Source organism: Vipera ursinii (genome assembly GCF_947247035.1).
Source record: "Vipera ursinii genome assembly, chromosome: 4".
Classification (NCBI taxonomy): domain Eukaryota; kingdom Metazoa; phylum Chordata; class Lepidosauria; order Squamata; family Viperidae; genus Vipera; species Vipera ursinii.
In genome coordinates this window covers 11,765,129-11,781,666 of record NC_139514.1, presented here as the reverse complement: position 1 = coordinate 11,781,666, position 16,538 = coordinate 11,765,129, and the positions used below count along the sequence as shown (strand labels likewise).

General features: G+C 41.6%; 1 protein-coding gene across 1 annotated transcript in view; it reads right to left on the bottom strand.

Moving 5' to 3' along the window:
* Window positions 1-16,538, bottom strand: part of FAT3 (FAT atypical cadherin 3) — a gene marked incomplete at both ends in the record, with an annotated part of 451,188 nt that overhangs the window by 84,523 nt on the left and 350,127 nt on the right. The window contains 3 exons of the mRNA XM_083362083.1: window positions 5,579-5,716; window positions 7,144-7,358; window positions 12,490-12,879. Of these exons, the coding sequence (XP_083218209.1) occupies window positions 5,579-5,716; window positions 7,144-7,358; window positions 12,490-12,879 (743 nt within the window). The remainder of the gene's footprint in view (window positions 1-5,578; window positions 5,717-7,143; window positions 7,359-12,489; window positions 12,880-16,538) is intronic.

Here is a 16,538-nt window from a genome sequence, read left to right as displayed (position 1 = left end):
CTGAACCTGTGGCAGCACCACACAAGCCTGAGCGAGAGACGGCTGGAGCTGCAGGGCTCTCAGGGCTCAGCAGAAGCGCCAGGATCAGCACCAGGCTCCAGCTGGAGCTCGGCACTGATCCTGGTGCTTCTGAGCCCAGAAGAAGCGCCAATCAGCTGGAATGTTGCAGCATCTCCAGGGTCTTGTGATTTGCATTCAGGTGCTTGGCAACTGATTCATATTTATGATGGTCACAGTGTCCCAGGGTCATGTGAAGTGACCAAAACCTGCTGCAACCACCCAGCAGATGGGGAAGGGGGATAAAAACCAAACACCCCCACCCCACCCCCGCTGCCAATCCTCAACAGAAATGCTCACAACAATGAAAACCTCGGACAGGAGGAAGAGCACCTCCGGGCAGGCAGGCAGCCGTCTTGCTCGGCTGTGGCTTGGGGGGCACTTTTTCAGTGCCATTGTAACTTTGAACAGTCACTAAGTGAACTGTTGTAAGTCGAGGACTACCTGTACTTCATCACTTTTTTTTTTGGTCATCACATTTTTGACACCTTGCTAGGCGACTGGTGGTACTCAGATGTTGCCATATCCTAAAAGTGGTACAATGAGTGAAAAGGTTGAAAAGCCCTGGCCTACATCACCTTAAAGCAATTTAACTCTTGGGATGCCACACTGATGTTGTGTGCAATCCTGTAATGGTTGTCATTTGAATCTATATTCTGATGTATAGATGTATTTAATGTGCTGCCCATATTGGTTGTCATTTGAATCTATATTCTGATGTATAGATATATTTAAAGTGCTGCCCATATTGGTTGTCATTTGAATCTAGATTCGTATACCTGTATGTATGTACGGATGTATGCATGCATGCATGTGTTTATTTAATGTGCTACCTATCTTGTCCAGAGATGTGTGCAATTAGGGCTTGCAAAATTCAAGGCTTCATTCCGAACTGCCAGACTTCTGTGTTGGAGGTTTTGCTGAAATCCTACTAAATTTCAATGCAACTGCTTAATTCTTCCTCAAGACTTTTCCCACAGTCCACAGATGGCAGCAGATCCACCCACCCCTCTGCTTTGCCTGCCTTCGGCTGGCAAACTATTTATAATGGTGATTCAAATATTGATAGCTCCAGCTGGCTGTGGTACTAATATGGGAAGTATGTTTTTTCTTTTGCATTAAGCAGCCTTGAGGCAAATAGAGCATTTCCCCCCCCCCCCAGTGGAGATATTTTTCTTCTTTCAAGAAAACATAGCCTGCAGCTGAACTTGGTGGATCTCTGAAATGTTAAATAGGGCTGGCCTGGATTAGTACATGGACATGGCAGGACTGCAGAGTAAATTGATAAACACCATCATTACTTTATCTTCATCATCATCCAGAAGAACCACTTCTATGCTGTTTTAAAGAAAATTAGTTGGAAGTGTACATGTCATCTTCTATATGAGAACGAAGCTTTACAGGTAATCCCCAATTTACAACCATTTCTTTAGCGACCAAGTTGCACACAGCACTGAAAAAAGTGACTTATGAGCCTTCTGCACACTTAACAACTGTTGCAGCATCCCCATGGTCACGGGATAAAAATCTGGATGCTTGGCAACTGACATGTATTTATGACAGTTGCAGTTCCCATAACTGTCTATGGAGATTCTCAGTCATCCAGGATTTATATTCCATCCCCTTGTTGTCCCAAGGTGTTTTTGCAAGAGGCAGCTGGACTGGAGGTGGAAGGAGTATAAATCCTTCCATTCCCCACCATCCAGTCAGAGCTGAAGAAGCTTCTTGGATGAGATACGAAACGTCTTCAAAGAAAAACCCAAGAATGTCCAGCTGCTTCCTGAAAAAGCACCTTGGGACAGTGTCCAACAAATACACTGACATGTTCAGTATTTATGACAGTTGCAGTGTCTCAGGATCATGTGATCAACTTTTGTGATCCTCTGACAAGAAAAGTCAATGGGGTAGCCAGATTCTCTTAATAGCTGTGTTACTAACTTAACAACTGCAGTGATTCACTTCACAACTGTGCCAAGAAAAGTGGTAAGATGGGCCAAAACGAATAGTGTAGAGTAGAGTAGAGTAGAGTAGAGTAGAATAGAGTAGAGTAGAATAGAATAGAATAGAATAGAATAGAATAGAATAGAATAGAATAGAATAGAAGCTGGAAGGGACCTTGGAGGTCTTCTAGTCCAGCCCCCTAATCATTGTTTTGCTTACCAACAGAACTTTTGGGCTCAATTGTGGTCATGTTGAGAACTACCTACACTTCCCCTTGCAAGATTTAGTTCTGTGAAAAAAGTTATATCCATCTTCTGATGATTTTACTCTGGTTTTCCACCTCATGTTAGCATTGTGTGGTTGGAAGAGTTGTTCTTCAAGGAGGCTTATTTGGCACGATCAACCATGCCGATGAAATAGGGGATGAAATGGACTTTGCAGCAATAAACTTCATTTTGGCACAATACTGTACTACTGCATCTGTGCTAACTGTATGCTAATGTCTATTGCATTAGGACTGTCAAATTAGGGATGGACACAACCAAAGCCCCCCCCCCCAGTACATTGCAGGATATAGATTTTAGTACCTTTTTGGCACCATCTAGTGCTTATCTGGTGTTTTGCAGCTAGATCAGTTTGCTGTCTTTGACACAGAGATCCAGTTTGCATAATCGCGGTCTTCCTCCAACACTAAAACTTCCTGCCTGAACTCAGATAAATTACAGTGTTACACTGATCTAGAGTGGAGCTTTAACTTATTGGTGGCTAACACATTCTCTAGAACCATCTGAGAGTTTGGTAGGCAGATGCCAAGCGAAGGTGACAGCAGCTGAAAGTGGGACAATTATTAATACTAGTTCAAAATTAGTAGCAGCCATTCCTCTTTCATCCTTCCTCCTTTTTCTCTGCTATTTCCACATGGCTCTCTCTGGCTTGCTATTGAGTGGGCTGCCAAACTAAACAGACATCATGCTTTAAAATTATGAACCCGTAGCTCTTAGAGAACATTTTGAATGAGGCCAAAGAGGCATAGAACTTTGATTCCAGGTTTACAGTACTGGCTTGTTTCCCTAAACGAAGAAACAAATATTATTTTGTAGTTGGAATTATAGGTTTTAAAGACAGCAGGGAATAGGGTAATAACATAATCATTATAGCAAAGCTGAAATTTTTAATTCAAAAATTTAGGCTTATTTGGGGGATGCTTGGAGAAGGATGGTGACTTCTACAAGGATGTTAAGTCAACTGTAGGCTTAACGCGTACCTTTTCCAGGATTTCCCGCTGGGCAATCAGTAGCAAAGCCCATCCACCAAAATTCAGTGTTCTACTCCTGATATTCATTGGTTCAATCTGGGAAGCTTCACCCCTGCCTTAAACTACTTCTCATAACTTTTTTGCTTTGAAATAATTGCAAGGATTGGGAAGACCTTTCTATGTCTTACCTGAAGATGCAATAGAGGAAAGAAGAGTCAAGAGGTATTGGAGACTGTTCCCATAGCAATAAATCGTAGTTTAGTGTTACAACCCAAATAGCCAGCTCCTCCAGAGAGGTAGTCCATGGCTTACAACCATTTATTTAGTGACCATTCAAAGTTACAACGGCACTGAACAAAGTAACTTATGAACATTTTTCACACTTATGACCGTTGCAGCATTCCCAGGGTCAGGTGATCAAAATTCTGATGCTTGGCCACTGGCTCATATTTGTTATGGCTGTAGTGCCCGGGGGTCATTCTGACAAGCAAAGTCAATGGGGTGGACAGATTCACTTAATAACCATGTTATGGACTTAACAACTGCAGTGCAACTGTGGCAAGAAAAATGGGGCAAAGCTCCATTAACAACTGTCTCGCTTAGCAATGGAAATTTTGGGCTCAGTTTTGGTCGTAAGCCGAGGACTAACTGTACACTCTGGAGTTTAAGGGACTTGGGAAGTCTTTGTCTTCTCTAGTCTCAATCCCTAACAAAGGCGTTGAACTCCAGGTTACCCTACTATGGTATCCATTACGATGATTTCACGGTTTGGATTTGTCTTCCCACGTCTTCCTTTCAGGTCCTTCTATAGTTCCTGCAATTTCCCAGCTATGCAGGCCTTAGAAAGGATAATGAGCTTTTTCAGTCTAAAATTCAGCAGCCCTTTGGATTGGAGCTAAGGAAATACTGGCCTTTTAGCTTTATTAAATAAAGCCTTAGCATGAGCTTAGCTGAGTGCTGGAAGGAAAGTTGTTCATATTGAGGGGACAGTTAACCCAGCCTGCCTTCAGTGCATTGAGCTCTCCAAGGTCCTGATTATCCTTGCCTGCCTGCCTCATCCATTCACTGTATTTAAAAGGTAAAGGTTCCCCCGCACATGCGTGCTAGTCGTTTCCGACTCTAGGGGCCGGTGCTCATCTCCGTTTCAAAGCCGAAGAGCCAGCGCTTGTCCGAGGATGTCTCCGTGGTCATGTGGCCGGCATGACTAGATGCCAAAGGCGCACGGAATGCTGTTACCTTCCCACCATAGTGGTCCCTATTTTTCTACTTGCATTTTTACGTGCTTTCGAACTGCTAGGTTGGCAGAAGCTGGGACGAGTAACAGGTGCTCACTCTGTTATGCGGCACTCGGGATTCGACCCGCCAAACTGCCGACCTTCTGATCGAAAAGCTCAGCGTCCAGTCAGCCCTGTATACAAACTAATCCATTCAGAAAGTAAATGTGAAACATGCAATAACTAGGGTTGCAGAAACTCTAAAATAGCGAAAATGGGTTATATATGTTTTTTATATCTTGTAATATGTTTATGACACACTTGTGCTATTTTTATATCACACTTTGCCAATACAGAATATTCTATTCTATTCTATTCTATTCTATTCTATTCTATTCTATTCTATTCTATTCTATTCTATTCTATTCTATTCTATTCTATTCTATTCTATTCTATTCTATTCTATTCTATTCTATTCTACTCTATTCCATTCCATTCCATTCCATTCCATTCCATTCTTAGATATATGTTCCACCTATTCTTCAGAATCTCAAGGTAGTTTACATATTCATATATTTTATCCTCACAAAAATTACACAAGGTAGATTGAACTAAGATATATTGGCCTAAAATCACCCGGTGAATTTTTGTGGTTGGCTTGAACTTGAGGCATCTCAGTTTTGGTTCAATACACCTTCACCCCTGTATCACCTGAACTGTACTAATTCTTAAGAAAGCACCTCAAAGAAAGCTGCATGTTTATTTTTGTCTGACCTGTATCTCTCTCTATTTAATTTGTATTTTTTCTGAAAAATAGGAACTCCAAGCTTCTACAATCATGTCAGAAATGTAGCAAATACTACAAACTGGGATTAGGATACTGGGAAAGGAGGGTGTTTAAACAGAAAAGCAATGGGAAAGTGCCAAAGAATCTTCTTCTTCCTAGCATTATTCCCGTGCTATGGCAGTGTCTGCTTAGGAAAATGCCAAATAATAATCCTGCGAAATATATTTTTTACTTCTATAACATAAATCTGTAGGTATTTTTCAATTATTAATACTAGCTGCATGAAGAAAGCAATGGAGAAGCAATGAAACTGGTTGACTTTACCCGTTCTCGGTCCAATCTGTTTTTAACTTTAATCAGTCCCAAGCCAGGATCAATTGCAAATTCATTATTTTGATCTCCGCTGATAATGGAGAAAGATATCTGTCCATTGGGAGGACTGTCCACATCTTCAGCTATCAACTTTGGAAAAATGAAGAATTATAAACAGAAGGGAGAACAATGACAATGAACTGATAAATTCTTCTGTATATCAAATAATCACAAATGTATATATGGTTAAATGCAATTATATGATATACTTAAAACACTTCAATTGTTATTTATGGTCTATCAAGATTCCACAGAGGTGATTATCTAAAATAGGCAGGATATAACTACAGGACGTACTTTCCTCTTGCAACATACCAAGACAACTACTTGGACCAATCAGGGCCTCACCCAAATAAAGTTCTATGATTAACTGCATGCTAGACCAAAAACGTCCAAATGGGGAAAATTGATTGGGGAGTTATTCTCAAGTTTGGGAAATTAATCCAACCATCATCTTGCAATTTGAAGACTTGATTCACACATCCATGCCTTGCTTTATCATGATTTATAATTGGTTTGATTATGTACATACCACAGCATGCTACAGCAAACTAAAGAAACTACATTATGGCTTAGCACAGTAATAAACTGGGTTGATGTAATCTGCATTTTAACAAAACTTTCAAAAAATATATTGTTCCTGTAAAAATTTCCTGAATAACATTTCAGTTTGCCAGTCAAGAAATTTCTCTCTCTCCCAACCTATTCATCTACCTACCTACCTACCTACCTACCTAATCTATCTCTATTGTTAGTCAGTCAGCTAGTTAGCTATCTATCTAGCTCTGTACTAAAATGTCAGCTCAAAAAGCCACCAAGATAAATATTAAAAAGCAAATCCCTATTTACGTCCCTTTGTATCTCCCCATGTCTCTCTCCTTATATATCCTACCTCTCTGTCTGTCTGTCTGTCTGTCTGTCTGTCTGTCTATCTGTCTGTCTGTCTGTCTGTGTACTAGAGTCTAAATTGTAATGAAGCCCTAGATATCCGTTCACATTTCTCCTAACTGTGCTATATGCCTTTCTTAGACTTAAAAAAAAGTAAAGGTTCCCTCGCACATGCGTGCTAGTTGTTTCCAACTCTAGGGGCCGGTGCTCATCTCCGTTTCAAAGCCGAAGAGCCAGCACTTGTCCGAGGACGTCTCCGTGGTCATGTGGCCGGCATGACTAGACGCCAAAGGCACACGGAACGCTGTTACCTTCCCACCATAGTGGTCCCTATTTTTCTACTTGCATTATTTACATGCTTTCGAACTGCTAGGTTGGCAGAAGCTGGGACAAGTAACAGGCACTCACTCTGTTAGGCGGCACTCGGGATTCGACCCGCCAAACTGCCGACCTTCTGATCGACAAGCTCAGCGTCCTAAGCCACTGAGCCACCGCGTCCCTTTTCCTAGACTTACTGTACAGCATTTTCAAACTTATCAACATCTGTTATCACTAAGAAAGTGCGTCCTGTATTCACTTACAATTAGACATTTACCCTGGTGATATGGGTAGAAAACTTCAGAACTCACCATTATTAATGAGTCCCCAACTGATGCGTCTTCACTGATGACCGCACTATAGACATCTTGGCTAAATCTTGGTGGATTATCATTAACGTCCGTCACATTTATATTCACTGTTGTCACAGCACTCAGAGCTGGGCTGCCCCCATCTTTAGCTTCAATGACAAGGAAGAAGTCCTTACACATTTCATAGTCCAAAGCTTCAATTACAGATATGGACCCTTGGAGACAGAAGAAAAGGATATGAACATCATAGGCATCCCTAAAGTCATAAACTCTTCTTTGAAAGAAAATACAAGTAACTTCAGCGACAGCAGAAAAACACAAAGCAAACAGTGACAATACAGATTATACACCAAAGCCACTTCTGATACACTTTTCATGTTAGAAGGAGCAAAGCAGGCAAGAATGAAAGAAAATATCTGAATCAATGCAAAAGTCACTGGATTCCTTTTATTAAAGCAGAGAAATATTTGAACTGGAAATTCAATTGTCATAGAAACGTACTTCCTTAGGTGCTATTGGCCTTTGATCCCTACCTTTTCAATGTAAGACTAAACAAATAATTAGGAGATTCTGAGCTTGGTTGTTTTCTTGCAGATGTTTCATTACCAAACTAGGTTAACATCATCAGTAGGATGTGGAGTTGGCTCTCACTTTATAAATTAATGCAGGGGTCTTCAAACATGGCCCTTTTATGATTTGTGGACTTCAACTCCCAGAATTCCTTCGCCAGCGTGCTTGGCTAAAGAATTCTGGGAGTTGAAGTCCACAAGTCATAAAAGGGCCAAGTTTGAAGATCCCTGTCCTAGTGGTTTGTCCTGTCAGTGTTGGTGGGAGTGGTCTAATTGATGAAGCTGTTGTTTATTGTTAGATTGCTTGTCTGAATTGGTAATTATTAATTGCTTCTTGATTGTTGGTCTAATGTTAGTCTTGGTGTTAATCTCTGTTCACCTGGGTGCTGATTGCCTTGATTTCAGACTGTTGGCTAAAAGTCCTATTTTATTCCGACCATCTGTCCTGGGAACCGTAGTTTATCTTTTTGTCTCTTCTGAATGCTATGTAGATGTTATTTATCCCTATGTGCCTGTTGATGGCTGATTTGTCTGAGTGCCAGGCTTCCAGGAATTCTCTAGCATTTTTGGACTTGGCTTGGTTTAAGATGCTCACAGTCTCCCAGTTGAAATTATGGATAAGTCTTCTGTGTGCTGCGAACGCTCTCTCAGCTGACATTTTTTTCCCTACTTTCATTGAAAATTAAAAAAATGGAAGCTGACGTACTGCAAAGTACAAGTCTCTAGCTTCAACTTCACTTCCAGGATGTATTCTTAGAAAATAAAAATGGCTGGTATCCAAAACTCTAGTATGTTTTTAGGAGAGGGTACTTCAAAAAAAACAAAAACAAAACACCAGACCACGATAAGACAAAGATAAGTTGAGCTAGCAGACTGCATCTTTGGAGAGCTAAGGTAAGAATAGAATAATCTCAATGCAGTAGCGTATGTGGCAGTGAGAGCATCACCTACCAAATGTGTGCCCAAAAGTGCCCTACCCTTTATGGCAGGGATGTCAAATTCAATTTCATTGAGGGCCGCATCAGCATTGCAGTTGCCCTCAGGGGGCTGGGTGGGTGTGGCCTACTGGGTGGGCGTGGCCTAAAGTGTGTATGGCCTACTGGGTGGGCGTGGCCAGCTCTACATCGTTCACATCAAGGGTGCCTATGGGGGGCCTGGGAAGGAGTGGGACAGATCTGAGGGTCTCAGACAGAAGGAGGGTCTCTGGGCCAGGGCCAAGGCAGAGGGGGCCGTTCCCTCACTGTTTCCAGGATGGCTTCACGGGCCGCATGAAACCACTTCACAGGCCGGATCTGGCCCCCGGGCCTTGTGTTTGACATGTCTGCTTTATGGCTTAATTTGAAAAAAGAAAAAAGGCCTCCAAATGCTATCTAGTTCAGCCATCCACTGTCTTCCTATCTTCCTATCAACCGCTGAAGGTTGGCCTTAATTTCAGACTGTTGACCAAAATTCTTATTTCTCTTCAACCATTTGCCCTGGGAAATGTAGGTGCAGTTCTTTCCAACTTCAGGGGAAAAGATACTGTGAACATGCATTGGCATAAAACATCCATCACCACTAGGTTTGGGAATAAGATTTTTTTTTTAAAAAAAACAATTACAGTAATAAATTCACCGGATATTCTACCTAATTACAGGATTGCTTTGAGTCTTTAGTGTCTACTGCTGATTTGTTGATAGGGAAGCTGTCATTCATTAACACATAATAAATACCTCATTGGTAATTAAATGTCACTATTTTTAATTGATTTACCTTCTTGTCTTCCTTTGAAATAGAGCTTTAACTATTGTTTTTGTTCCAATACCAAGGAGATGTAATATGCTAACACCACTCCAGCTCTCTCAAATATTAAAACTTAAAGTGCCCTTGAGTGGTATCGCAAAATCTCCTCTGATTAAAAAAACACAGAGAGAGAGATTTCAGAAAATGACAGGAAAGAAAGGGAATAGGAAAACAAATAAAGCAAAAAAATAAATAAATGCAAAAACTGCACGGAAGCGTGAATGAACCTATTTTTTCCCTTTCATTGATAGCAATGGAAAAATATAGAAGAGACTTTTTTTGTTGTTATTGTTGTTCAGTTAACGTGATGTCAGTGAGAAAAGCCTTTGCAAAAATACAATTGGCATATGAATCTAGAGGGAATAAAAGTCCCAAATACAGGTAGTCCTCGGCTTACAACCACAACGGATCCCAAAATTTCTTTTGCTAAGCGAAGCGGTTGTTAAATGAATTTTGCCCCATTTTATGACCATTCTTGTCACAGTGGTTAAGTGGATCATTGCAGGTGGTAAGTTGGTTAACACGGTTGTTAAGTGAATTTGGCTTCCCCTACCGATTTGCTTCTCGGAAAGCCGCAAAAGGTGATCCCACAACACATGACATCAGAAGGGTGAAAAACGGTCATAAGTCACTTTTTTCAGTGCTGTTGTGACTATGAATGATCACAAAATGAACTGTGGTAAGGCGAGGACCTGTACTATCGTCTCTATGCTGCTTCTCTTGTCACTTCTTTGATGTTAGATAGCAGGTTTCCAAAATCTGAATGAAATTTGATGACCACCTACACAAAACAGGGTCTTCTCAGTGGCAGCACCTTCCTTCCTGAATGACCTCCTAAGGCTGGATGACTTTCCATCATTACCACAACTACCTCACTCTATTTTCCATGCTCCAGCCCGGAACTCTGAACTGAACTGTCAAACAAAATCTTAGGCCTTCAAATTGATTTGGAGATTGGACAGAGTTTTGTGCATGCATGTATATATACTTTTATCTTGCCATATCAAACCTTGACATCAAATTGACTGCACTCTCCAAATCAGTCACTGAAAGATATTATTTGATCCAAATAGACCCAACCCTTTGAAACGCAAATTCAACTAATAATAAGAGCAGGCAACAGAAATTCATTTTTAATGTGGGCCAGTGTGCTCATAGTAAAAAAATGACAATAAAGGTTATCTTATCTTATCTTATCTTATCTTATCTCATCTCACCTCACCTCACCTCACCCCATCCCATCCCATCTTATTTCACATATCAGAACTGGACCTTGGCTGTTTCTCCTGCTTTTAGATTCTCTATACCATTTTAATTGGACCATAAAAAAGGCTGAGCGCCAAAGAATTGAGGCCTTTGAACCGTGGTGCTGGAGAAGACTCCTGCGAGTCCCTTGGACTGCAAGGCGATCAAACTGGCCAGTCCTAGAGGAGATCGACCCTGACTGCTCTTTAGAAGGCTAGATCCTGAAGTTGAAACTCAAATACTTTGGCCACCTAATGAGAAGGAAGGACTCACTGGAGAAGAGCCTAATGCTGGGAAAGATTGAGGGCAAGTGAAGAAGGGGACGACAGAGAATGAGGTGGCTGGATGGAGTCTCTGAAGCTGTAGGCGTGAGCTTAAATGGACTCCAGAAGATGGTAGTGGACAGGAAGGCCTGGAGGAACGTTGTCCATGGGGTCGCAACGGGTTGGACACGACTTCGCAACTAACAACAACAACATACCATTTTAAAAGCATCACAGTCTATCTTACCCTCCTTAAATATCAAGAATTTGGACAAATACCACTCCTGTTGCAAATATCCCTTTCTTGGACTAGGGCAGGGGTAGGCAACCTTGGCTCTTTTATGACTCATGGGCTGCAACTCCCAGAATTCCTGAGTCAGCTATGCTGACTCAGGAATTCTGGGAGTTGAAGTCCATGAGTCATAAAAGAGCCAAGGTTGCCTACCCCTGGACTAGGGAAAGGAATTTGTAGGGAAAAGAGTGGCAGAACCTAGGGGCGGAGTTAAAAGATGAATCAGCCTAGAATCTCTACATAGCCATAAGCGGACTAAATCCAAAATCCCCTTGAATTCCATTGACCCATATCTAAGCAGGTGCAGTTAGTTGAGAAGATTCCCGAGCATAAACCTTTTAGCAAGAAATCAGTTTAATTGGACCTTCACGTATGAACCTGGTCTTTCATATCTGACAGAAATGGTTATCTGATCACAAATATTTGTTGAAGGAGTCAGTTAACTAGATCCAGTTTAGTGGTGCTACAGTTCTGAATCCTGCAGAGAAACGGTCTTGGTGGTATCTCATGACAAGCTGATTAGCAAGCTAGTTGGGTGTGGGATAAATGGCATGAGAATTAAATGGGTACGTAGTTGGCTCGAAAACTGCACTCAAATTTGCTCATCGTAACTGGAGGAAAGCGTCATGTGGAGTGGTGCAAGGATCCCACTTGGGTCCTCTCAACTTCCAATACTTTCTCTAATGATTTGGATGAAGAGCCAGAGGGATTGCTTATCAAATTTTCAGATGACACGCAATTGGGTGAGATAGCTAACAGCCCCAAAGTAATAATTTAAGGTTAGCGAAATGGCCTGAAGAGAACCGACTGAAATTTAACAGAAATGGATGCCAAGTGCTTCACTTGTCTAACAGAAATCTTGCGCGCTTGGAAATGTTTTCTATAGCAAAACCCAACTTGTGCTTATTCAGAGGTTCAATGGCACTTACGTTAGTGAAAATGAGGACTGCAGCCATTAAGTTCTATATTGAATTTTCCTAGGCACAATGGAGATTCTTTCGGATTTTTGTAATATTGTTCTGTTGCTCCTGGGTTGAGGCATAAATTAGTAACAACAGCACCCAAGCTAAATATAAGAAGCGGTGTGTATGGTGCAACCCCTCCCGCCCGCGGTTATTTCTTATCCAACTATAAAACGAAAGGATTATTTTTAAACCTGCTTTAAACCTGCTTCTCCTTACTTTAGCAAACTTACCTGTTTTAGAATCGATCTGGAATTTTCCTTTCTCGTTGCCAGATCGAATGAGGTAGGTGATCTCGGCATTTGTACCAATGTCTTTGCTGGTGGCAAACACAAAAATAATCTCGGCACTTGGAGAGGTGTCCTCAGGCACTGCAGCCAAGTAATCTCTCCTCTCAAAGACAGGGGGGTTGTCGTTAATGTCCAGGACAGTAATTGTAATGGTAGCAAAGGATGACAGAGTCTGCACAATGCCCTGGTCGGAAGCTTTAATGGTGACATTGTAGGAAGACTGAAGTTCCCGGTCGAGAGGATGTTCTAAAATGATGATGCCCGAGGACATGTCAACAGAGAAGAAGCCTTCCGAAGAATCTGCCATGGAATACACAATCTTTCTGTTCACCCCTGGAAAAAAAAAGAGAAGAGGAGGGAAGAGCAGCTCTTCTTAATTCCGTGAGGCAGAAAAGACCAAGATGCCAACATGGCACAACACTTTAACCATATGTACTTTGGTGTCCCTCAGCAACAGAGCTGTGAGATACAGGTAGTCCTTCACGTACGGCCACAACGGAGCCCCCAAATTTCATTAGCTAAGTGAGACATTTGTTAAGTGAATTTTGCCCCGTTTTAATTTTGCCCCTATCCTGACACAGTTGTTAAGTGAATCACTGAAGTTGTTAAGTTAGTAACACTGATGTTAAGGGAAATCTGGCTTCCCCTATTGACTTTGATTTGTCAGGAAGTCGCAAAGGGGGATTGCACATGACAATGCAACCATCATAAATATGAGTCAGTTGCCAGGCATCCGAGTTTTGACCATGGGGATGCTACAACGGTTGTAAGTGTGAAAAGCGCTCATAGGTTGCTTTTTTCAGTGCCATTGTAGCTTTGAACAGTCACTAAATGAACTGCTGTAAGTCGAGGACCACCTATATACAGTATATATTCATGCTCCATTTCTTGTATGGCTCAACCCAACCACCGTTAGCTGCTATTTGGGATTGCCCTTCTTTCAAAGAATGTTGTCCCTGGTCATTGTCTGTGAAAAAACAGTTTGCTATCATTTGGTCCAGGTCCAATGTGTTAGAATTTGCATCTCTGCAAATGCTTTCTAACCCACAGGTCTGGGAATTAAAAGTCCCACAATGCTGGTAGACTTCCAAGTTGGGAAAGGTTGGAGTAGAGCAGCAACTTTTGGATGGAAAAATAGACTCGGGGTAGGCAAATACCATAAGGGACGCGGTGGCTCAGTGGGTTAGGACGCTGAGCTTGTCGATCAGAAGGTCGGCAGTTTGGCGGGTCGAATCCCGAGTGCCACATAACAGAGTGAGCGCCTGTTACTCGTCCCAGCTTCTGCCAACCTAGCAGTTCGAAAGCACGTAAAAAATGCAAGTAGAAAAATAGGGACCACTATGGTGGGAAGGTAATAGCGTTCCGTGTGCCTTTGGCGTCTAGTCATGCCGGCCACATGACCACGGAGACATCCTTGGACAAGCGCTGGCTCTTCGGCTTTGAAACGGAGATGAGCACCAGCCCCTAGAGTCAGAAACAACTAGCACGCATGTGAGGGGGAAACCTTTACCTTTAGGCAAATACCTCTTACATGGGTGAGACCAGGAATTCTATTTCTTCTTATTTGGGGGAAAGGAGAGGAAATCAGTTTTTTCTCTTATAAAAAACCCCCCGCTATCGGTACCCTATTTTAAAACTTCTAAAGAATAATGGAGAGCACAAGGGCTTAGAGCAGAGGTCCCCAACCTTTTGAGCACCAGGGACCGGTACCCTGGAGAGTGGTTTTTCTGCAGATCGGAGGAGGCGTGGTTTCATGTACTGCCTGCGTCTCAGAGATGTGGGGCTTTGCTTGTTTGCGCGGACCAGTTTCAGGCCTGCCGTGGCCCCCAGGGGTTGGGGACCCTTGGCTTAGAGGTTAGACACTGAGCTTGTCAGCTGGAAAGCTGACCAACCGGGTTAGAGACCCAAGCGCTGTGTGATAGGATGAGCTCCCGTCACTTGCCCCAGGTCCTGCCCACCTAGCAGTTCGAAAGCATGCGAATGCAAGTAGATTAATGGGTGCCACTTAGATGGGAAAGTAACAGCATTCTGTGTGCTTTGGCGTATAGTCATACTGGCCACATGACCATGGAAGCATCTTCGGACAACACTGGCTCCCTTGGCTAAGAAACAGAGACGACCACTGGCCCCAGATTTGGACATGACTGGATAGGGAAAACCTTTACCTTTTACAGAATGTTGAGAAGCCTTACCACTAATTTTCAGCAAAAGTTAACTACAGAATATTTGAAAGAAGATAAGTTGAGAGGTCATGTGTGAGCTGCGGGGTTATTCATCCCCCCCCCAGACGGCCAACTTGAACTAACTTCAAGAATGATAAGAGATCTGTATGCTAAAAGTGAAATCAGGACAATTCTTTTTACGATGCAGCAAGGGTTGGCTTTGAGCCTAATTTAACACAAATGCAAAAACTAAGTTCTGCACATTTCCATTTTGTTGTTGCCTTCTCCGTACAACTTAGCCGTGGCAAAGGGGAAACAAACATGAATCCAACAGTCTTTTAAAGTCAGCACTCCCTTTCCTTTGAAGCCAACAGAAGTAGGAACGCATCTGTTTTCCAGCCAGAACTATTTGCTTGACATCAATCACTTACGAACACAAACTACACATCCTGCTTCTAGTTATTCTTCATTAATTCAAAATTACTTTAGTCGAACTTGAAAGATAAAGCTTCCTTCAAGCTTCTGATGATTTCACGGCTGTCCATATATTTTAGCATCAGTACAAATCTAAAAACTATTTTTAACTTTCCATTTTGGTTTGGAATTTGCTGGGAGTCTTTTACTCACTTGCTACCACATAAAGTGTGCAAAAATTCAGACAGCCATTAGATGGCAACGAAGAGAATCACCATTATCTTTATACATTTGCAGCCATTTAGTAGTCTGAGATAGTATAGGTCAGGGGTAGGCAACCTTGGCTCTTTTATGACTCGTGGACTTCAACTCCCAGAATTCCTAAGCCAGCATAGCTCAGCTTGGAAACCTCTCCCTTTCCCCTCAGCGTAGCTGGCTCAGGAATTCTGGGAGTTGAAGTCCACGAGTCATAAAAGAACCAAGGTTGCCTACCCCTGGTATAGATCCTCCTGCTTGAGCAGGGGGCTGGACTAGAAGACCTCCAAGGTCCCTTCCAGCTCTATTCTATTCTATTCTATTCTATTCTATTCTATTCTATTCTATTCTATTCTATTCTATTCTATTCTATTCTATTCTATTCTATTCTATTCTATTCTATTCTATTCTATTCTTGCAGATATTGCAATGCAAACTTGGAAGGCTAAACCTCCTGTAAACCTCACCAACTTTACCAGCTCAATCAAGATCAAATAGCTTCAGCCATCAAACTGGGCAATTTTCTTTTTTTTTTTGCTGTGACAGAAAATGTTATTGTATAAAACCAATTAACATGGATCGGAATGTAATATACATTTATTTTCCGCTCGATATGTCAGGAGCACAATTCCTTGCTTAGAAAGGCCTGGGGAAGAATTGTCCAGGCATATTCATAAAACGCAATCATAAGAAAAAAATATACGGACACTTGTTTAAATTATATTACCAAAGATTAGATGACACTCTCAAAGGAACAGGGATTCTTTTTTTTAAACCATTTTTGATTTATCCAAAGGTGATGACATGAAACCTTGAAAAAGTCATTAGGAAGAAATGGTACTTCAATTATAATTTAGAATCTACATGCCGATACACACAGGATTTATCTCCTAACATTCTGCAGTTATTAAAGGTAAGTAGTATTTAAATTATGATTTTATTATCTGCCTACTTGATTCATTGGTATTTTAAAGTCTTTGCAGATTCAAGCCATTGAATAAGTAGCTTGGTCATCCATCATTACTATTATTTATTCCTATTGCATGAATTACCCTGAGCCCAATGTCAGGTAAGTTATTGGTGAGTTACATAAATCAGAATAATAACTACAATCACTATTTATTTATCCATTTACAAAAATGAATAAAGAAACCAGGAATT